This window comes from Erigeron canadensis, chromosome 6 (assembly GCF_010389155.1).
Source record: "Erigeron canadensis isolate Cc75 chromosome 6, C_canadensis_v1, whole genome shotgun sequence".
Taxonomy (NCBI): domain Eukaryota; kingdom Viridiplantae; phylum Streptophyta; class Magnoliopsida; order Asterales; family Asteraceae; genus Erigeron; species Erigeron canadensis.
In genome coordinates, this window is record NC_057766.1 from 9045602 (window position 1) to 9069686 (window position 24085).

The 24085-nt window shown below is 32.5% G+C and overlaps 2 protein-coding genes across 2 annotated transcripts; one reads left to right on the plus strand and one right to left on the minus strand.

Annotated features, from left to right (window-relative positions):
• The first annotated feature begins 6549 nt into the window (after positions 1-6549).
• On the plus strand, positions 6550-9539 carry LOC122604059 (reactive oxygen species modulator 1). The gene is made up of 3 exons (XM_043776959.1): positions 6550-6747; positions 8686-8723; positions 9077-9539. Exons 1-3 carry the CDS (start codon positions 6675-6677, stop codon positions 9188-9190), a joined length of 225 nt encoding a protein of 74 aa, XP_043632894.1. The 5' UTR covers positions 6550-6674; the 3' UTR covers positions 9191-9539.
• A 3347-nt stretch (positions 9540-12886) lies between these two features.
• LOC122603172 (PH, RCC1 and FYVE domains-containing protein 1-like) lies at positions 12887-23228 on the minus strand. Its single transcript, XM_043775805.1, has 9 exons — positions 22874-23228; positions 20272-20358; positions 19859-19948; positions 19315-19395; positions 18978-19172; positions 16399-18504; positions 14991-15137; positions 13951-14336; positions 12887-13431 (listed from the first exon to the last, which is right to left on the minus strand). The coding sequence occupies exons 1-9, from the start codon at positions 22967-22969 to the stop codon at positions 13299-13301; spliced, it is 3321 nt and encodes a 1106-aa protein (XP_043631740.1). The 5' UTR covers positions 22970-23228; the 3' UTR covers positions 12887-13298.
• Between the last annotated feature and the right edge of the window lie 857 nt (positions 23229-24085).

The following is a 24085-nucleotide window of genomic DNA, read 5'->3' on the forward strand; positions in this document are numbered from 1 at the left end:
TTATGGGTCTAAATATTCACGAGGACAGGGCGGTTGAAAGCGATTCGTTCCCCCGATGTACCAATCGACGTCTCAAGTCTCAACCCGTTTATCGTCCTCAACCACCAACTCTTCAACGTTACCACCATCAACCGGCGTATTCACAACCCCTATAGGGCTATAGTTATGGGCCACCTCCACAATTTCATCCAAGACAATACGTAATTGACAAAACGGCGGAGCTTGAGTTCGAACCGTTCACTAACAACCAAGACACAACGTTGCCAAGCGATGACGATGATGTCGTCCTGAATTACATGAACAACCAAAGGGTAACGTATTCTTTTGAAATATATATATATATATATATATATGAGAAAAGTGAGTATGGGGCTGTTATGCACCCAACTTTGGTGAAAAACCCCTCACATACCAATATTTTAATATTTTGAATAAATGTTTGGCCCCCTATGATTTTTATGCTTTAAAAAAAGGTATGTGAGGGGTTTTTCACCCAACTTAGATGCCTAACAGCCTCATATTCCCTTCCCCCTATATATATATATATATGGTAACACTCCGGTGAGAACAGTCTTAAAATAAGAACGGTGAGAACACTTAAAAAACATCATTTTGATGCATTAAAAGTCCATAAAACTAACATATGCCATAACTAATTATTATCATTTAAGTGTTTAACAACACATTGATTCGTCAAAATCAAAAAAATCATGTTTTTTGGTGGATGCATCATTTTGAAGAATATGCATCCAAGATGGATGCACAAAACAAAAAACATGATTTTCTTGATTTTGACAGGCCAATGTGTTGCTATACACTTAAATAATGATAATTAGTTATGCACTATGTTAGTTTTATGGACTTCGAATGCATCAAAATGATGTTTTTTAAGTGTTCTCACCGTTCTTATTTTAAGACTGTTCTTATTTGATTGTCCCCCTATATATATATATATATATATATATATTATAAAAAAAACCATATTATCATGGCGGGCTAAAAGGGTGGACGAAGTGGTCGACCGACCGAGTTCCAATTTTTTAGGGGGTCCGATTTTTATTTTTTTATGTTATATATTTTGAAAGTTATATATTAGTATATGTAATTAACAAAGCCATTAAAATTCTAACATTCATTTATAAATTAAACAATATAATTTAATCCACATAAAAAAAACCACTTACACATCTTTTGTGGATAAAAGAAGAATAATGTTATTTAGAGCATCATCTTGGAGCTGCTACTCAAGCCGTTGTGACCCGTCACTTCACTATTTATCACTTTTCTTTTTGCAAGGCAAATAGTCATTTTTCACTTATTGTAATCAATATATGTATATAAAATCATTAGATAATATATATGATATTATCTTTAATTAAGAAAATAATAGCATAACAATTATTGCTTGTCATTTTTCAAAGACTTTTTTTATTACCGTTTTGAATCTAAATAATCTTAGGTTTTACATTTTGTATTTTTTCTTATATAAATTAGTTTTTGATTTTAAATTTTAGAAATTAGATTTGATTTCAAGTTACTAATTGCTTCATAATTTCATTTTATTAACTATAATTGGATGCACCTGGCCTATGGGTTTTTTTTTTTTCTCGGCCTGGGTTCATAATTCCTCAGAGACGGCCCTGCATATTATATTTTATAACTAAGATTGGAATTTAAGTAAGAGGTTTAGTTACTTTTATTATCATTATACTTTTAATGAGAATTAATATAGTCCTATCAAACCCGTTCGGCTAACAACCCTCCACTAATCAAGGAAGCGGTGGGTGAGAGTGGACACCCATTCAACTACCATTTTATAGGCATTTTCCTTATACCCCTCGTATAGACCAGCTTCGTGAATGAGGCCTACTATTGATTTGACTGACTTTATTCTTATACATATAGTAATAATTAAGCTTTTAATTTTACATAGAGTATAAGGTGTATTTTAAAACTTTTCAAAATACGATGATTATTAGATCATTATCATAATCAATTCAACAATTATAGCAAATTCAATTGAAAACAAGCCTTACGCTCTGATATCACTGATGGGTTTTAGGCACTACAAACTAACTTAAACTTTTAAGGGAACATGCAACCTAAAACGGGATCTATGTTTTCACTATTGAACCTATAACTATGAATATAATTAATAATAAGCCTAATACTCTACTAAATAATCTAAACTTTCTAAAGAAAATAAATAAATAAACAAAATTACATACCTCTTAGTTGTTGTAGTAAACAAGTAAAATTATCCCTCCAAATCTCTTGGAAGTAAGCACCACAAATGTCGTGTCTCTAATAAAATCACACCCGGCGACTCAAAAAAAATAACTAAGTGTGGATGAACTATAGAAGAGTTCTTCTAAGAGGAGAAAGAAGGAGGCGAATACTCAAGCCAAAAATGTGCAAAAAGAATGAATCCCTAAGGCCCTATATATAGCCTTGGATAGCCTCCATGTTTTTCTATTCCACCGATGTGGGACAAACTTCCCAAGGGAAATTTTATTCTCCTTTATCACTTCTATTCATTTTGAGCCTCGAGGGCAACCCAAAAGGACTGTGCTTCCATCAATTATAGTTATGGCTTAGACACCTAATCCAACAATAATTTCCCTAGTTATCAGCTGGAAATGATAAAGACAAATCCCAATCTTTTAAGAGAGTAATTCTTATCCTTTTATCTACCTGCGGAAGCCTTCGTGACGGATGATCCTCGGTTTGTTATGTCAGGGTCTGCGTACCGCTGGAGGGGTATGTCATTAGGGTTTATACAAGTTTAATGACTATGAACTCGATATAGGTCACTCGGAATAACTTGTGTTTGGTGTATCGTTTTGCTCGTCATCAGGTAAGATACACTATTTTGACACGCTGAGGGTTAAACAAAAACATGGTTTTCATATAATAACTACCCAATTGATATCTTGATTGCTTATGGGTATTCGGGGTTACAATGGAGGTGATATGGGCTATGTACATGACTATTGAAGCCTGAAACGCAGTCCCTATGATATAAAATGTAATGATATGCTATGAAATGCTTTAAGATGTTATGAAATATGATATAATATGTATTGTATTGTTATCAGATGCCATGATATGATATGTATTGTTATAAGTTACCATGATCTGATATGTATTGTTATGAGATGATAGTTGATATGCAAGGATATACGATATGAGATGAAAGATGATATGAAATGCATGTGTAGATGTGAAATGTGATGATTACATGGCTTGTACATCTAGTTCACTATACTTATTAAGTTGCCATGACACGTGCACGTTTAAGGGCCCAAACGTAAAAGATGAATATGTAAATATGTAATGATGTTTAGGTAATGTGGATACCTAAACTATATCTGATGTAAATCGAGCTTGTAAATGATGTGAGAAGTGTTAAGCTTAACCCGTACTCGCCTTTGCCCGGTGGGTGCGTATATGTGGTTGCTTCTTGCAACATAATTACGTGGTATGAGTATCTCCGAGTGGTGTGATTAACCACCAATGTCTTTGAACATACGGACTACTCCTGGATTGACTTGTCATTCCTTAACGACAATGATGGACCGCTAAAAGGCTTATCCATCAAGTCGGGTGTGAGGTTCCCTGTTGTGTCTTGTGACCGTCTACACACAAACTTACACCTTATATGTGATGAGTGACATATGTGACGCCTAATGTAAGTGACTTATGTCACACTATACGACGATGCTTATATGTTATATCTGAACTAAAAGATGACTAGGCACATCTAAGATGGTTCATTCTATTATGATGATGTTTGATGTGATGATATACAATGTGAGATGTAATGTATTATGTGATTTGTGCCTTAACGATTCAAATGACTTTTCTATAAAGTTTTAAATGGACAAATGTTTTATTAATGATGTGTTATCTTACTAAGCTAATTCGTTAGCTAATAATGCTCTTTTTAAACCGTTGTGCCCTCAGGTCCAACATTAGTGAGTAGGTAGATGTGAGAAGATGTGAGACATGGGTTGATGATCTTGAAGCTGGTTGTAGTTTACCCATAGTGGTTACTCGCTTTAGACATTTGCTTTATGTTTAGATAGTAATGACTTGTATCGACAATGTTGTTGGTTGTTTAATGTTGGGCAACCGATTGGTTTCCATTTGAACTTATTTTGATGATATGGCTAGTAACACCAATTATTAAATGAACCAAACAAATTCTTTTGATTTGGTCTTTTAAAGTTTACTTCCGCTTTTTATTGACGCCGTTAGGCGAAAGTTTTTTAAAATCCATGTTTTTAAACAACGGGTGTTAGAACTTTTGGACATCAAAATCAAACAAGTTAATAATAAGACTAAGAGGGAAAACTACAAGTTTTTTAGGAACCCTCATAACGACATTGATGATCCAGATTTGTCAATGTAGGTGCTCAACAAAAAAACCAACTTGGGGCGCAATATAGTCGGTGGTAAATATTTTAAATTTGTATTACTTGTGGTTTTATTTCAAATTTTTTTTGTTTTTGAGCAGCGAGTTAGTAGTTGGCATTCGAAACACCATATCAACATCTAATTGGGCAGTATGTGGTGCTCGAGCCACGCATGCTTGGGATGAAACTCATGACTCTCGAAAACCCCCGTAATAATCCACTCCTACAAATGTAGGAAGTGAGATTCGAACTCTGGTGGATTATCCCAAGGTTAAAGACCTTACCAATGGATCACCAACCCATTGGCATTTCAGTTATTATGTATTGGACTTTGTCGTAATTTTATTTTTATTAATCATGTAATGGATTTTTTGTTTTAATGTAATAGTATGTTTTAGTTATTTAAGATTGTTTAATTTTTGTAAAAAATAATAAGGAAAAATAACTTTTGGGTTTGAAAATTTATTAGGCGTAAGTGAAATTGGTTCGGAGAGATAATTAGGAAGGTTGAAAGGTTAAAATAAGTTAAACGAACCCCCCCCCCCCCCGTCCCTCTTCCCCACATGTTATTGGGGTTTTTTAACGTTGATTGCTTGTAAAGTCATGCTAACTATTTGTGTCATCGTTGGTAGTGACATAGAAATTACTTTTTTTAATTTAAACTCATAGAAAATTATTTAAGGCCTACGATATTTCTTGATTTTTTTTTTCAAATAGCTATTTAGTTAATTGAAGAGTAGCTCCCTAAAAACCTAATAAAACATACTATATATAAATACTTCTAAAAGTTTTTATGTATACAATAAATTTAAGTTATCTTTGCAATTTATAAAACTTTTAGTTTGATTTCCATGATTTTAAATGTGAATTATAAAAAAACAATTTATCTAAAATTTATCCCGTTTAAATCCACAGAAATATATAGCCTACTTCATTCATGATAGGCCCATTTGGCACAATTCGAAACATGTTTGTTTAATTTTTTTTTTTATATTTCAATTCAATATATAAAAACAAAGTATAAAACGAATTGTATTAACAATAAGATTTCTTTAATCTTTGTGTAGCTATTTTATCTCTCTGTATAACTAAGAGAGGATAGGAAAAATCTTATATAACACCTTTATCGACTAACCTTATTATATTATATTTTTAAATTTTTTTCAATAAAATAAATCTTTATATTTTTTAAAAATCTCTAACTATTTTTCATATTAATGATTTTTTTAAATATAAATACATGAGTTTTCTTTGTCAATTTTATTCTCTTTTGAAGACCTATGAAAAAGAAAAATTTGAAAGTTTTAATACTTTGACAACCATAAAAGTTATTATTTACATCTAATATAGTTTATTATGAAGTATTAGTAGTTTTATAACTTTTATCGTTAATTTAATGATTGTATTATTGTTTAAATGTTTTTTTAATAATATATTTATAAAGTTAAAATAATTTATCATTTTTGATATGAGTTATTATTGTGTGAATGTTGTATAGAGTATTTATATGGGTAAGGAAATTTTAATTATTAAATTTTATTTTTAATTAATAATTGTCATAATTATATTTTATTTACCGTACAACGTACGGGGTTTAATCTAGTGATTAATAAATGAAAAATGTCAAATGCAGTATGTACTTAACATGTATAAAGTACTTTACATATTAAAAAGTTACCTTTAAATTTTATGATAAGTTTACAACTATTTAATACCGTCTTTAGGATATTTTTTTTTAACAAAACCTTATAAATAATAGATAGTTTTTTTCTTTTTAACTCTTAATCTTTCAATCGACCAAAACTAAGTTTACCTAAAAATAAACTTTCGTATCTACAAAAATCTTTACAGTTATTTAGTTCAAACTACATCAACTTAATACTCTAAATCTTATCTAAAAAATCTTTATAATAGTATTTACCAATAATTAGAGTTTCGCTTAACTTTAAAATCTAAATATAGTAATTTACTTTCTTTAATAACAAGAAACCATTGTTTTTTTTTTAACAATAAATAAAAACAAAACTTCCTTTCATCTCATTATTTCTCCATCAAGAAACCAATCTTTTAACAAAAAAAAAACCACTTTAAATAGAAAAAAAAAAAAAAAGTAGAAACACTTTAAAACATAAAAATATAAAACCTTTGCTCCGACCCATCCTTTACTAAAACCTAAACTGTTTGTTTCTCTTTGAAACACACACACAACCACACATAATAGAAATTGAATAGAAATCAAGAAGAAGAAGAAGAAAGATGGGAAAAGATGGTTGTTTAGCCAAAGTAACCGCCGGAGTCGCCGTCGGTGGTGCTGTTGGTGGCGCTGCCGGTAAAAAAAAAAATTTCATCTTTTCTTATAAACCCTAATTCATTACTTTGTATACATATATATTATATATTTATATACATGTGTGTATATTATATTATAAACCCACTACTTTAATTAGAATTTTTGTAAGTATAATTTGTTAATAAAATAATGATGAATGACAAACCTCAACCACTGTTTTAATTACTAGTGTGTAATATGTTTATTTCATAAAATAGTTCTGCATCAGTTTACTTGACATTATTTGCTCTAATAGTTATACACTGGTAGAAAAATATAGGGGCGAGTTATTGTAAAAATGACCCGATTTGTGAGGAGGGTGAGGAAGGCCCTCAAAATATATTAAATTCAGATTGTGCATCATAAAGATCGGTTTTTGAATTGAAATTTGGTGTTTGCATCAAAACACAATGTATTTTGTGTGTCGGTGAAACAAATCATTTGTTTTCCAATTGGGAATCTGCCTTCTCGTGACTTCTCATTATGGCGGCTTTTTTATTTGATCATTCGCCTAAATGTATAGTCTTTTAAAAGCATAAGAATATATATTGTTAGAAATTTTAGTGGCACACATCACGATAATGAATTTCTTTAGTTAGAATATAATTGATTCGTGAAGTTTAAGTAACGGTTTTGTAAGAAACTTTTATAAATTTCGGTATTCTTATATCCATTGCCGAAGCTTTGAGCTACATTATAAAGTATACAGCTCATTTTGTTTAGAAAGCATTTCATTGTAGTACTTAATAAGATTAGAACTCTTTTTTTGTGTATCATATCACAATACTAGGCTTGAACAAAGAAGGAATGTTTTTCTATTATCTTTCTGGTAGACTGAATTGTATGTGCATGAACCATATCTTCTTTTGAAAAGTTACTTACGCTGTGTCTGTGTATGCTTGCACCGGAGGATGAAGTTATATCTTTAATATTACTCTTCCTGTATAACATGATTCCAATCAAAGAATTGACATTATCCTGTAACATATCTCATTCCATGGAACATCTAGTAAGACTATAACCGAGTACTTTGTGATTCTACTATTTGAGTGTATCTTTGATGCTTTAAAGAATATTCTTGTGCACTTTTAGGGTATCTTGTCTAATGTAGAAGTGTAGAACTGCATCTAATGGCATGTCTAAGGGTAGGACACTTTTAGGCTCATGCCATACATTGAAACTTTGCATATTCTTTATTGGTCTGTGAGATCTCAAGATAGCGTGTTGCAGCCTTCAGGTTCAATAAATGACTGTAACTGTATGGTTGATGTACTTTATGCCTACCCCCCCAAGAAAAAAAAGAAACCAATAGATGTGCAAATGAATTATCATGATTTAATATTGATGTTTAATTTAACTTTCGGGGTAGAAGCACACTAATCGAAATGAAGCGTTCTAGCCTCTTACAACTTATTTTTGTCTGCTGCTTCTGTTGGCGACTCCTTCCTATCTTCTCTTATTTTTTTCATTTTCTTTCCATTAAGTTAATCAATGACAAGAAGTTGGAAAAAAGGCACATTTTTATGTGTTATTTTTCGAACTCGGAACTTTGTAAAGTATTGTTTTGGAGGCATCTGCTAGCCAGATTATCTGACTTTTGATGTCCAAGACGTTAGTCATGCCTTGTGTTAGATTGACAACAGTAACAAGCACTTGCGAAAAGTGGGATTAAATAGGGATTTATCTGTTGTATATGGCCAATATTTTTATTTCTTTATATGAATCTCTGTTTGGAGGTTTTGTTATAATCTGCCTTACCTGTTAAAAAAAGAAATCTTCGATCTTAAAAATGGATGAATGCTTATTTATGTTCAGCAAATACTGAAAGAGCTATCTTGTGTGATTTGTTAAATTCGGTTATAATATATGGTCATCGTTGATTCTGCTTTTAGTTTACTTTTTATATTTTTATCTGATGATTTATATATTCATTTGCAGGTGCTGTATATGGAACGTTTGAAGCTATTAGATACAGGGTATGATCTTATGATTGTTTAAGTACGGTGTACCTTCTAGGCTATAAATTTAGGCAGTAACTTATTGTCATTATTTTTATCAACCCCGTAGTCAAAACCTCAAGTGTCACCTTACATAAGAGGTGGTGATTTCAATCTATTTCTTTCTGAATTGATCGATTTGGGTGCTTTATATCTCCAAAGGGTCAAAAGGGTAGGAATTGGGTCAACCAGGAATGTATTCTTTAACACATCATTGTGCTAAAGTAATCTCCAAAATTCACCATAAATTGTAATATGATGTAACAATAGTTTGTCTTTTGCTCAACTTATGCCCCTTCTAATTGTTTTTTATATCGAATAATGGAATGCAGATCCCCGGTCTTATGAAGATTAGACACATTGGACAAACAACACTTCGTAGTGCTGGAATTTTTGGTCTTTTCCTGGGTGCTGGGAGCTTGATACACTGTGGGAAGTCCTATTGAGTCTTTTTGCATATTAAAAACAATGAAACCGTAGTTGACTTTCAGAACATGCTAGTGCTGATGCGCACAATTCTCTTATTGACTTCAATAACAATCACGGCACTTTTGCTGCCTCTGTTTTTATGTTCACAAGTTTTTGTTGGTTAATGTTTGAGAAGCAAAACCACCCCGTTTGCCTCTGCAACAGTGGTGATTTTGTCCTTCCCTGTTGATGGTGGTGGGGGTGGTCCGGTGCCCCCCTAAAGCTTTGCAAGACCAGTGGTCTCATGATATTATGGTTGTCGTTTTGGGTTTTGACATAATACTACTTTTACATGTTTTTTTATCATTCAAGATATTTTTGTTTTCAGTTTGGATCACAATGATTGTGAGTTGTGGTAAATGTTCATATACTTTACATTACTATAGCCTGTGGATGTGGGTGCAATAATCTACCAATAATCCAGGATGTGTTCTGTGTTGATGTATTATATCCATCTAGTGATTGTAATCTTATTGAACAAAACAGAACTTAGTTATTAGTTTCATGGGCATTCTCTGAATCACATGGAGTTGACTTCATCTGATACTATGAACACCAAGAATTGTCATAATACTTGAAAACGCTTGGGATGAATATAGAAGATTACAAATACAGATTGCAGTTCAGGTCAGCGGTGGGAATCGTGAGAAAGATGATGAATGATACTTGGATTGCTGCAGATCACTTGTACTGCTAATGCTAAAAATATAACTACATGTGATCTTGATTATTAATCGGTCCGACTGAAAGTTTGTTTAATTAGTCAATTCTGTCTTAATGAATGTTAGACTCGAAATATTGATAATGAAGTAGAAATTTAATCTATCACAATCGACGTTGGCGCCTATGTACAGAAATTGATTTGGAGGACATGAAAGCAGTATGATATTTTAATATTTTTCACAACTTTGAGTGAAAATCAGGACGCCTAGAAGTCTATGTAATTTTACTAAATTCCACATCTTTGATCTGAATACATCTTAAGTTTTAACCCTATGGCAAAAAAAGACGAGGGATGAGAGTTCACCCCACCTTTTTCTCCTTTGAAACTTTATTACCAACATTATATGATTTACACGAGGATCATAATTCATAATCAGTCTAAGACCTTTCAAACATACCGTAATGATCGTTTAGATTTTTGTTCTAAGCTCCAGCTCCAGCTCGGCTCATTTATATGTATGAAATAAGATTCGTGTTTAAGATCGTCTAGGATCACGAGCTTAATCGAGCCTACTGTTCAAAGATTCAAGCTCGATTATTAAACAGTCTATAAGTTATGCTCGAACTTGGCTATAATTCATTTACGCTCAGCTTGATTCGAGCTTTGAACAATTCGAACTCTAGTGATTCAGCTTACTCACTTAATATCTTTATCGATTTCTTCTTCAAAGAACTTAAATGCACGTATTTTTAATTTCAGTTGATATTGTAGGATTTGAATATCTATCAAGAATTTATATATATATATTCTTTTCATTCTACTGATAACACATTTCAATTTATCTTTTGCTTCTACGCAATGATTTGCATTCATTCTTATCTCCGCGCGTAAGCAGGGCTCGAAAGTGAAAATAGAGGGGGGAAATGACATTTTTAAAATTCAAAACTGAAAAGACACAAAATAGCAAAACAAAAAAGAGTAAAATGTAAAATCTCCCCAAAATATGAAAAACTAATAAAAAGAGAAATCTCCCCTAAATATGAAAATGAGAAATGAAGGTGGTGCTGTTAGACATTTAAGTTGAGTGAAATCTCTCTCACATGCTAATTTTTTAATTCAAAAAAATCATGGGGTCCCATTATTTATGCATTATCTATAATATAACTAAAAGAGGGGATAGGGGGTTGGGGGTATACTTGGCACCCCTAATCCCCCTCTTTTATAGCCTAATCCTCCATCTTTATTAGTCCTCTAAATTTTTATATTAATCTAAATTAATTTACACTTTTTGGTTTTCTATCACCAATTTAAACTATAACCTCAATCTAAAACAATTAATTTACACTTTTTGGTTTTTTATCACCAATTTACACTTTAACCCAATTTAAAAATAATTAACTTACATTTTTTTATCCTCCATCACCAATTTACACTTTAACCCATTTTAAAATTAATTAATTATACTTTTTAGTTTTCCATCACCAATAAACACTTAAAAATAATTAATTTACACTTTTTGGTTTTCCATCACCAATTTATAATTTCACTCAATTTAAAAATAATTAATTTACACTTTTCGGTTTTATTGGTAATCTATAATATAACTCAAGTACGACAAAAAAAAAAAGTTTCGATCAACTACAAAAGGGTTTTTCTTTTTATATACTTTGCACATAACTAATCTTTCTATAAGCTTTTAGATAAAAAGTCGAATTTTGCTATGAGTAAGATTATGATTATTTTAATATATCGACTATGATTATTTTGAATATGTTTTGAAACTAGCTCATTAATAGTGTAATTTTTTAGCCGCTATATTCTATCAGGAAAAAATGCTACATAACGAGATGGTGTTGAATGTTTTAGTATGATTATCTAGCATGGTGGAACAGTTCATCATTTTAGTTTGTGTATGACAAATATACTTCAGAACTTATGAAAAACATGATATCAATTTTAAATAATACCTTTAAATAAAACCTTTTGATCCACGTTATGTTTAGGATTTAACACAACAGGAGATGGCTTTGCAAGGTTTTTGGCTTAACTCCTTTTTTTAATCAAGAATTTGTTTCCCTATCTTTCTTGCATTAGCCGATAAAATCATTTGATCGACGTTTGGAATGTTGTTGGTTGGGTTCCTTTTTTATTCTGAATAATTTTCTTAGATCTGTATGCAAAGATGTTTATTCGATTCTTATGGTTAATTTGTTTGGGGTTTATTTTTTTTAAAATTGGATTAAATACATAAAAGCACACTAAGAGAACTTATCAATTTTTTTCATGTTTTTTTTGCTATTTGTAGGGCATTATCATACATGGCTCGGTCAATGGTAAATGAGCGGAAAATTTTAGGAGTATTTTGATCGATAGAATGGCTATCCAGCTAGCAAATTTCGAAATTGATTTTGGTATATATATTTAATATATTTGACATCCAATTTTTTAGCTTTAATTAATGTATTTTAAGACTACCCGTTCATTGGACGGGACTGAACACTAGTACATTTATAAATTAACATGTGAAAGGGATTTCAAGTTAGGTGATATCATCTTACACCTTCACTTTTCCCATATAAAAAACTAATAAAAGAGAAGTAGGCTGAGTTTTGATCCCTAGACCTCTCACTCAATAAGACCTAGACCACTCCAACTAAAAGCTTGTTGTAACTCCGCAAACTAAATATATATTTTATACGTTTTTTCCTGTTCACTCCAATGACTTTTACTAAAGGTATATAATATAATTTCAGCTGTATAACTAAGGTATAGAAACGTGTTTTTGTTTTCTATATCAATCTATCTTTCTGAAGTGAATTTATGGCTTACCATACATTACTTAAAACAGTTATACACTATTAAAATATCCCGACACAAAACTAAAAATAACAGATACTTTACAATGTCCGTCAGTTCGGGTATCAACATTTTCTGTAAATAGACATGCCGTCAAACATTGTAATTGTAGATAATAGACATGTATGATCAATCTAAACTACGGATACACATATGTAACAATCAACTATAAAATTATCAATGCATACTTGAAAATATATAATGGGAACGATGTTGACTTAATAATGAATATACATGGAACCGGCTTTTAAAGAATAAGCCAAAAGACCAACTAATCACCTCCATTTCCCCAAGCTCAATCCCTTCCAAACTAGATATTGAGGGGGAACTCAATATACGCTCACAACGAGTTAATGCAAAATATGAAGAAAGAAAAGAAGAGGCACACCCAAAGGTTTTCGGAATGCTCCTTCTTGTGTTAAGTAAACTTTGCTTCCAACCTCTTAACAAGACGTAGGAGCGAAACTTAGCCTATAAATTTGACCACCATTTCTTTACGAGAGATGATGCAGAGGGAAATTAAAATTATATTCATTTACATACTATGTGATGTTCCTACATGTCAATCATCTTGCTAAGTCTTCATTTCCAATACCCACGCTTGATTTATCAAGCATTCTGACATTGTACTGTTCATAAACTCTTGTCCGGTTCTCTGCCCACCACTGCTCTGCTTGCTTCTCACTGAATCGCTTCCGGCTGCATATAAATCATGTTAATGTTCATATATACAATCGGGATTATATGGTTCCTTGACATTTATGTGCAGATTATGATAGCACTAATAGGGGGAAAAAACTACACAGTGAGCAAAACGTTTAACCAGTAAATTAAACATGTAATTATGTTTCTAAAGAGTTGAAAAAACGGATTTGTCCAAAAACACCCTGTCCAATTTTTTTTTTATCTTATTTATATATATAGGTAAGGTTCAAGAGAGAGTATTATATATATTTTTAAATATATGATTATAACAAATATAATTCATAACAATAACATCATATAACGGTCAAGGATGTTTCAGGTGTTAAAAATTCAGTTTGGTCTACTTTCAACCTGTTTGAACCATTCATGTCAGTTGATCTGTTTCTTATGCAAATTTTTTTACTTAAATATTGACCTGAACCCATTTGAGACTTCAAAGAAAAAGTATAAGCCAAATTGACCATTAACAACATATGAGTCCAAAATTAAATATTGGAATGTAGAATGGCTTACCTGAAGCGAACTCGTTTAAGATCTTTGGCACCTCCGGGTAACGATGTGAGGGTAATATAGACACCAGGTTCATCCTGTTTCACCCATTCATCATCAGCACCTTGAGATTCACTATCTTTGCTTCTGCTACTTTTTATTGTTGTTGCCTCTGAATTGGGAGGTTTGTTGTGGCTCAAACTGCGGGTATTGATGGCATTTGGTTTTAGCTGGCTGTTTGAACCATTTGTATCCGGTTCTTCATACGGTACCATTTGACCATTATGCCGGTCAACTAGGCCATTTGACAAAGTATCACCGGAAGCAAGATTTGATCCAAAGGATGTAAAGGAAGGAGATTTGATGTTCCTGGCAGCTCCCACTGGCAACCTTTCAGCCATGTCTTTCAGCTATAATTACAAACAAAATAAATGAATATAAAAAATTAAACTCCCTACTCTTGCCACACAAAAAAAAAAAAAAAAATCAAATTTTACTATTTCACATGTCTACAAATATATAACTACTCAAAATATGCTAAAAAACCTCCCATAATATAGCTGTTGAGTGTTAGTTCCATATCAGAAGATGAAGAAGAATATTTACTCTGAGAATTTGTTTGTGTAGTATAGGATCAGAATCGAGTGTGTTTTAAAAATGAAAAATCAGTTGGCCAAGTGAAATTCCTAATACGATTTACACATGTATGTGCCTAAAATGGGAGATATAGCCTCAACTTAAAATAAAAACCAATATGTCAGGACTGGAGATGATTAGGGTTGCATCCCAGCCTCGTATAGAAATGGAAATATGAGCTGAAAATAAATAAGTGCTAGTTTGCTTAGTTTGAAATGAAATAAGGACTTTACCTATAACACCACTATGATATTGATAGCACTTTCAGGGAATAATTAAGTATTAAGTAGGTTTATTAAATCTTCTTGATTGTAGGGCACATTTAGTATATACATATGCATCAACAACAGTCTAAACTAACCATTTACATTGGATACAATGTCATAAGCTACCACATAAAACTTATAGATTTCAAAAACGGATCTTACTTGGGCGGTAAGTGATTTAATCACTTCTTTTGCTGCCTTGCATTTTGAGCTCTCTTCCCCTGCAATAGCTATTGCCTCCTTCAGTTGTTTAGAGGTTCGTTCCAGCTCAATCTCTTGAAGTTCTGCTTTACGAGTAAGATTTTCGACCTGCTTGGCAATTCGAGTCGGTAAATAACCTCTCAAGGAAAACTAATAAATTAATTAAGAGGTAGCAAAACAAGCTGGTGGAGCAGGTTTGGGTAAGAAATCATAGTGGGTTGGGTAAGAAATCATACCAGGTTGGGCCGTTGGGTTGGAATGACCCTGTGATACTCTTTTTGTATTTTTTTTTTTTTTTTGACAGCAACGTGACAAAAAAATAAAGACATATATTAAAAAGTAACTAGTTACTAGTCCACTCTCCTTTAAAAAATACTTTTTCTTTTGTTGAAAAGTATACAGATTTAGGACATCGTAAGCATTTGAAAAAACCTTAAGAGACTTTGACTCGTCTAGCCCAATTAACCAACTTAGACAATTTTCATATAGCTGATATTCTACACTAAACCCAATATAAGCACATGGACCCATTTCCATAGCCTGTACACTAAGTAAACAACATTACAACGTATACGACTTGCAATCATACTATATCAAGTTAAGGCACCACAAAATAAATTCTGCCAACCAGATGTTTTTGATGCAAAATGAAGTCAGAAACAAATTCTATATAATCATATAAACTTCAGTTGCAATATCATGTATATAACATGCAGCCTATGATGTTAAGTTGCAGCAGCAGCTGGCCCATCCAGCTTCCCATCCCAGATGCACATAACAATTATTTAAAAATAACACAAATAAAAAAAAAAAAAAAAGAAAAAGATATGCATCATGCACTAGAACACATCATAATGTTTCACTAAAACAATCAATTTATCTGTGATATCACTTTAAATTTATATTTACTAGGGGCGGCAATTGCAGCTCACTTAAATAGGTCATTTAGATTATGATGTCTGGAACAGATCAAATTGGTTACTAGATGGTCCAATTGAAAAGGCAATAGCTAAAGCAGACTGCAGCACATAAAATGTTTATATACATAATATTGGTTTATTATGAGGTCTAGACACTATTCTAACAATATACATTAAGTCATTTCATCTACTTAAAATGGATCCAAAATATGTGTTTCTGGTTTGACCAAAGCAGACCTGACCTATTTTCACCCGCACTTAAAAAGTTACCTAATTTCAATCATTACCCGGCTTTTTCGCCTCTTTATTCAACTATTCTTTAGTCTTCCCAGTTCTTTAGGCACCCACTTATTAGCTTTTTGTAACTTTATAATCTAACATAGATCATATTTAAATGATGAAGAATGATGTTCAGCTATACTCAGTGTAATGAAATAAAAACTACATACCTGTGCTTTTAGTTTCACAACTTCTTCATTGATGGCATCATTTTTCCTTTCAGAATCATCCGTCACAATCTTTGGTGAAGATAGCCCACCCAAGGTTGGGATTGGTGTGGTTGACCGCGGAGGACTTGGCCGTTTCGATATTGGAGATGTTGCTCGAGATACAATTCTTGAACCAGGAACTGAAGCTGAGAAGAACTTTTTGGAAGATTCAAATACTGGATTAAGAGATTTAGATATATTTAGACCTCCCCATTGAGAGCTTCCATTAGGTATAGGTGACACACGACTGCTATTGAACTCTAGTTTTTTGTTCCGTTTTGAAGTACGGTTATCAATAGGTTTCAAGGCTTCCATCGATGAAAACCTAGCAAGGCGAGGACGAAAGCTCGGGTCTGACTTTTCATCTTTTTCATTTACATCAGTCATACCTGGATTCACACTTCCTCTTCTACTCACAGATGACTGTGATGAGATATCAGCATCTATAGATTTCTTCAATTTATTAACACAGTTATCACAAACACGATAAGGTTTGTTAGGATTTAATGCCATAGAGGCCCTTAACGACTTCTTGCTACTACATGAATGACAGAAAACAAGTCCACAATTATAGCAATTGTGGCGTTTTCTTTTGAAATTGAATGGTAGGTGGCAGCCAGAACACATACTCTGATCAGTTCCCGAGACCCACTTATGAAGACATATAGCTGCAGTAAAATTAGTACCACATGCAATAGTTTTTACTTGTTTATCTTTTAATGCTTCTACAAGGATGGGAGAATTTCTGTCATCTATGTCTCCATGACCAAGTCGACCATTACTACCCTTACCCCAAGTATAAACTTCGGTCCTAGAAGTCAAAACTGCAACATGATAAGCCCCACAAGATATCTCCTCAACAAAACTCTTTGAAAGTTTGCCTTCAACACGAGTCGGGAATTTTCCATCGGCTTGTGGGTTTCCTAGTTGACCATAAACTTGACTTCCCATTGTGTACACATGACCCGAGGTCGTAAGTGCAACAGTCATGCTATGTCCACATGTAACTTGACAAAAATTGGGATCAACGAGTGCAGCAACACAAGTGGGTACTAATTTAGTTTCTTTATCGCCATGGCCAAGTCGGTATTTATCGCCATCACCCCATGTAAATAATTTCCCCGAGGAACAATTACTAGAACTTGAATTCCCAACCATAACTTCTACTACTGCGGCAGTATGCCAAACACCACAAGCAGCTCTAACAGTTCGAAGTCCCTTGAGAGATTCAACTTCTCGAGGTTTTAGAACACTTTTTCGATCTCCATGTCCTAAAACACCAAAAGTCCCATCACCAAAAGTAAATAGTTGTCCAGCAGAAGTCACCACAGCCGTATGAAAGGGTCCACATGAGATGAACGAAACATGGATACCCTCTAGTGGCCCATTGACCCGTTTTGGGACCCAATGGCTTACCTCATTCCCGTGTCCGAGAATTCCAAAATGCCCATCACCCCATGTATAAAGTTCTCCAGAGAGTGTAACAGCACATGTATGATACTCACCACATGCTACAAGCTCAATGTTTGTATTGCTAAGAGATTCAATAAGTTTCGGGCACAAAACGTCTGAATCTACACCATGCCCGAGTCTCCCTCCAGATTCCTCTCCCCAAGAGAAGATTTCTCCTTGTTTGGTTACTAATGCAGCATGTCTTCCACCACAAGCAATATTCTGAACATCGAGCACAACTGCTGATTCTAAAGCTTTGGGTAATAAAGAATCAGTTTTAGCACCAATGGAACTGCCGATTCTCTGGGATCCACCATCTCCGGTGATTTCCCCCCAAAGAAAGACGTCTCCCAAGGCATCCCCATCATCATGACCAGAACCTTGACTTGATGAGCTAACAGCACTTGATAAACTTACTCTAAAGGCATCTACACCCGTCACCCTTGTGTGGCCATGGATGCTATCAGAACCTCGAGATGACAGGGAATGAACAGAACCACTGGCGGAATCTGAAGGGAAGAAACCCTTAGGAGAAACCTTATAAAAGTTCATGTCTGGAATGTTTTTTGGAGGACTTCCAAAAGGACTTTGAAGGGGGAGCTGATCACCTGTGTCCTGAATAGGCAGATATAATATGATATTTAAACATTTACTTGACATTAATTAAGAATTGAATCTGTAAAAACCTACATGGAAATGAATAGAGAAAAAGAGTGGCAACATTGGTGATTTAAATTACGTATGAAAATGGGTGATATACTGGATCAACAGTCAGATTGACAATAAAGACTATATGTGTTAACTTTAATTACAGAAATTAAACTATTTCAATAGTAATATAATGAGTAAATAGATAAATTCTCAGTACTTTTGACCAATTTGACCGGTTTCTGAAGAAACTATACTATTTATTTTATTTTACCAGTTTGACCTGTCAAGGATAAAACAAAACCTGAGTTGACTCATTTGATAAATGAATTGAAATTGTCAGCTCTAACAGATGGGAATATATATGAAGGGAAAAATATGAGTGTATGAAAGGTCAATCTATCTATTTAAGTGCGTAAAGCTAAGAACAAAATTCTCACCTTCTGGGAGCTATCACCACTACCAAATGGAGAATGTAAAGGTGAGCTTCTCCGCGTATAGGTCCTGGGACTATTAGCTTCAGATGGGATTCCGTCACTCCTTGATTCTGTTCTCCATTTTCTCTGATGGCCACGTGATATTAATGCCTTAAGACCACTAAACCACACCTCGGCTTCATCCTTATCCTTGCAGATCTACAAAGACGGAAAATTCAATTGTTAGATAACCAGGTCAAAGAAGATATAGAAATCACAAAATTCTTTTTCTAATTAGGCAGACAACACTACAACCAATATAAACACTTAACTGAGTCAGGAAGATGGATAAAATTCTTACCAAATCTAGAGACCTATCGTTATATATTAGAGAAAATGATTGATACTCCTTCTCAGGCCGTGGATATCGTTGAAAGATTGGCTGGAAAAAAATCATATAAAGATTATATGTTATTCCATGACACTGGAAAATCATAGAATTATGTTATATCAATTGTAATAACCTCCAAAGTATAACGACAACTTTATATCCTAAGTAAATAATCCCCCGGCCCCAAAATAAATGTCCTCTTTTTACTTTTTGGAGTTTTTTTTTCCCACTTTGACGTTAACTATTTTTGTTTGCGTTATAACACCTGATGAGAAAGAAGACTTCAGGGAATCCAATCAGTAAAATAATCAGGTTAATATATAAATGTATGCATGCCGGTGTATATAAGGTATAATTGCTATCCTTCAAAATTGCTAAATATACAATATACATATCAGTTACTTACTTCTTTGAATATTTTTACTTGTAAACAGAAAACAATTACTAAGGTTTCAAGGTAATGATGCTGAAACAGTAACTAAAAGATTTACTATCTTCGAAGGGAACAACTTACGGTTCGCTGCCCTGAAACAATTCTGGAGATATGACTTAGTTTAAGGTGTTTTTCCTCTTTACCGGAAAACCATATAAGGACAGATTCATCCTGAAACATCAGATGAATTCGATACTTATTTGCATAGTGAACTAACAAATAATTAATTATAATGAAAACATACATAACCTGAAATAGATAGTAAGAAGTCAATGCACAAACTTTCAGCAGTAAGCACAAAGTGCATGTTGTAAAGCACACTTTTTCACAAGCACCTATTGTGCACATTATAAAATTATTTATAGAAAAAGGGCAGAAAACACCTATGCGCAAGTGCATGTGGTAGTAAGATAATGACTAATTTGAGGCTTTTATATATATAGCTAACACTACATGAAGGACATATAAACCAGAATGAAGGATATTAAACTTACATTAGATAGCCTGAAGGGACAAAACTTAGGTTTCCCTCTTCTCCCATATTTGAGAAGATAAGCCCCCTTCTTTAGAGCAGTAATTGCCTGTAGCAAATTTCAACCAAAACATAGGTTAGAATAAATTCAGCACATTTACTGGTATAAAAAGAGATACTAGAACATGAATATAACAAATTAATAAGTAATAAAAAAAAGTCTTGTAATCAAAAACTAGCAGATATTACCACTAGAACTGCAGGAAGCTCATCTAACCTAGTAACAAGAATTCAATGCTAAAACTAGGATAAAGTTTCACCTATGAAAAATAAAAGAAGTAAAAGAACCTTTCAACTTCTATTCTTATAGTGTAGATACTCGAGTTGCAAGGCATCTAAAATCCCATACATCAGAGCCCATGATAAACAGGAGGAAAGTTAGAACACTGTACATATGTCAAGTCACTAGAAACAGTTCTAAAAAATCTACATATGTTTTCACAATGTATATGTGATACTCATGATATTATGTATGTGTGTGTGTTGGTACCCACTCAGAAAATTCGCAAGCAGCAGGCTTAACCCTGTGAAATCACAGGGTTCAATTGAAGCGTGTGGTCAAAAGAGCAGTAATAGTCATGCAAAAACGTGCGCTCTTTTCGCTTATCTAGTTATTTGGTATAGTTAATTAGAATTGAACAAGGGGTTATACAGACATATATCTGTGTTTGAATTCTTTCCACATTTGCTTATTGTTTATGAAACTTGCCACAATTTACACCAATCTCAACGCATTAAATCTGTCACTATTAAAGACATTAACCTTTGTTAAGTACTTAAGTAGTCATAGGTTCCACTTTAAGCATGTTATGACATGGTATCGGTTACTCTTCATTGCCCCTCATTTCATATGGTTACCGTGATAAATGTGGATACGGAAAGAGGTTTAATAAGCCTATCTTAAATATTGTACGACCAATAAGGGAAAGTGAGGCAGTTAATTAATATTGGCGGAGTATTAAAAACATCATTGACAGTTGTGTCTATGTGTACTATTACAACCAATCTGTCACAGATTCATCTCCTTTCTCCGTACTATTACCCATGCAAACTCCAATGTTCACTAGTATAACTATATCTATACTTACACTGCATGCAAATTGCCATACCTTGATCTAAAAGACTGCTATCATCCAGAAAGCTACAATCCCACAGATTATGTTGAGATCTGTTGGATACTTATGCAATGGCAAGATCCTAAAGCCTTAACGTCAAATTATCATGGCTGGTAAATACCTTTGGCATTACATTTCAGTATAGACACGAGAAACTTAAAGATGTCGATATGAAATTTGAAAATATTGTCTGCGTCCAGCAATATGGGAGTTTGGGATATGAATGCCAAAGTTTCATTAGGTCGCTCTAAGATACATAGAATATCAGAAGTCAGCTCATTCTTGCATTCATCCGTAAGACATGTATAGTTATATATCTGTAAGACATATATACGGTATATACAGTTATGCATCATTGCATAAATAGACAAATATCATTTGCCTATGTATCCTACAAGTATGTTGATTGTCATCCAGACTTCCTTCAAATTATGTTTGACGTTCAGGCCCAAAATTTTCAAGATGGATGATTGGACTCTTTATTTAAATACAGAGCATAAAATGGCTTATATATACAGCAAGAATTGGTAGGGAAATCCACGACTATATGCAACAATATAAAAAGACATGTAATCACCACTTTGGCATGGTTAACATAGTAAAATCAGATATAATTATTTTAATGATACAACAGTAATCCAGGACTACACTAAACCGTCAACAAAAGCACTTAAACAGTTACATGTACCAAAACTTCCTTTCCGGACCTAATCTATTCCAATAAACATATTAGGCAACAATCATCTATCTATCTATCTATATCAGAAATAAAACAGACAAATAAAAAACACAAATACAAATTAGTACAGAATTCATAATAGCGTAGATGGACTAATTAAAACATCCTTATACAAATAAATACGCCGATATAACTCTCTCCCCATTATATTTTAGGAACAAGTGTTTGAAAATGTACTTAACTTTAGTCCAAAGTCTATTATATGCATCCAACGTAGATTCGTACATATCAAACTTTCAAATATTCCTATTATTATAAGTATACAAATCATACTTTTGATACTTTAGTTGACGTATCATCGATTTAAGGTGCAACTTAGCAACCATAAATATTGCAATCTAGGTAAATTTTACAACGACAATATTTAAAAGTTGAATACGCACGATAGCAACATTCTAAAACTGAATACATTTCCATACAAGTTTAAAATAAAAACGTACATAAAAAAATCAACTTTATGTTAAACGTTATAAAAAACATAACACAAATTATTATACTCAGTAAATATATCAACACTTTTTGTTGCTTAACATAAAAACCTACATAACAACAACAAAAAATATATACATATACATATAAATATAAATATACACATATATAATAGTAAAAATAATAATAACAACAATATTATAAAATGAAGAGCAAATTATATTTTATTATATATATATATATATATAATATAATATAATAAATGAAATTAAAATAGAAACCTGCTCAATGTCCCTTTCAAGTTGACCACCAGCAGCTGGTCCAGTTCTAGTAGCAACATCTGAAATCATCCTTGGAGTCTGTAACATCATCATCATCTTCACAATCACAATCACCTCAGCCACCAAATTCCAACACTCAACCTCATTTTCTATTCTTTTTTTAATTTATTTACTATTTATAAAAAATTAATCAATTTATTAATAATAATTACAATAACTTATTGAAGCTATTAATGCTTATATTGAAGTAAAATAATTAAAATACTAGATTCGATCACAATGAGGGAAGTAGAAGAAAGAAAAAAGGTAGCGTAAATTTGAATGAAATTGAGCTTAAAAAATTTAATGATTAAAAAATTAGATCAAAATGATGACGAAAGTGAATGAATGCGTGTGATTGATGATGTTGTAATCAGCTGTGTGTGTGCAGGAAATGAGTTCAGAGAGCGCAGGGAAGAAAGAGAAAAATATATATAGATATAGATAGATACACCTATAGATACAGGTGCTGTGTGTGTGTGTGTGAGAGAGAGAGAGAAAGATTATGTGTGTACTTAAAAGGTGTTTTTGAGTAGAGTAGTATGTGAGTAAGAATTAATTCTCTTTCATTTTTATCCGTCCTTCAATTTAACAGTATGAATACTTTTTTATTTCTTTTTTAATAAATTGATGATTGATGGGAGTAAAGAAGGAAGAAATTAATGGTTTGTGAAATTGTGGTGTATATAATTTTGAAAAATAAACTGCATTTATTACTGAGTTTGACTTGACTTCTTTGAATAACAATAAAAATAAAATAAAATGATATTGTTATAACAAAATTTAATCATCTACAATCATTTCTACCTAATATGTCCAATAAAATTTATAACTTTGTTGTAAATAAAATTTGGTTGTATTAATATAACTACCTACTAACAAACGACTGGATTGAAACGATAGATATAATAAAAATAATGAAAAATTATTAGAACACAATGTATATTTTTTAAATATATTTTATTTATGAAAAATGATAATAACAACCATACTTTAAAAATTGTCATTGATAACTTATTACACGCATAAATACCAATACTTTATAAATTAAAAACCAATCCTTGAATTTCCGCACATAAAATAACCTAATAACCTTTTAAAGTTTTAACCCACTTTAAAAAATCACTTGTTGAAATGGATTGAAAGAAAAAGTTAATAAAAGTTTTCAAAATC

What these genes read in the sequence shown, in the direction of transcription:
- LOC122603172 (XM_043775805.1), bottom strand. Translation starts at nt 22,969, where the DNA reads ATGATGATGATGTTACAGACTCCAAGGATGATTTCAGATGTTGCTACT. An exon ending in TTAAATCACTTACCGCCCAA is followed by an intron (nt 14,337 to 14,990) that starts GTAAGATCCGTT and finishes TTGTAATTATAG; the next exon opens with CTGAAAGACATGGCTGAAAG. An exon ending in CTTAAACGAGTTCGCTTCAG is followed by an intron (nt 13,432 to 13,950) that starts GTAAGCCATTCT and finishes ATTTATATGCAG; the next exon opens with CCGGAAGCGATTCAGTGAGA.
- LOC122604059 (XM_043776959.1), top strand. Translation starts at nt 6,675, where the DNA reads ATGGGAAAAGATGGTTGTTTAGCCAAAGTAACCGCCGGAGTCGCCGTC. An exon ending in TGCTGTTGGTGGCGCTGCCG is followed by an intron (nt 6,748 to 8,685) that starts GTAAAAAAAAAA and finishes ATTCATTTGCAG; the next exon opens with GTGCTGTATATGGAACGTTT. An exon ending in TTGAAGCTATTAGATACAGG is followed by an intron (nt 8,724 to 9,076) that starts GTATGATCTTAT and finishes AATGGAATGCAG; the next exon opens with ATCCCCGGTCTTATGAAGAT.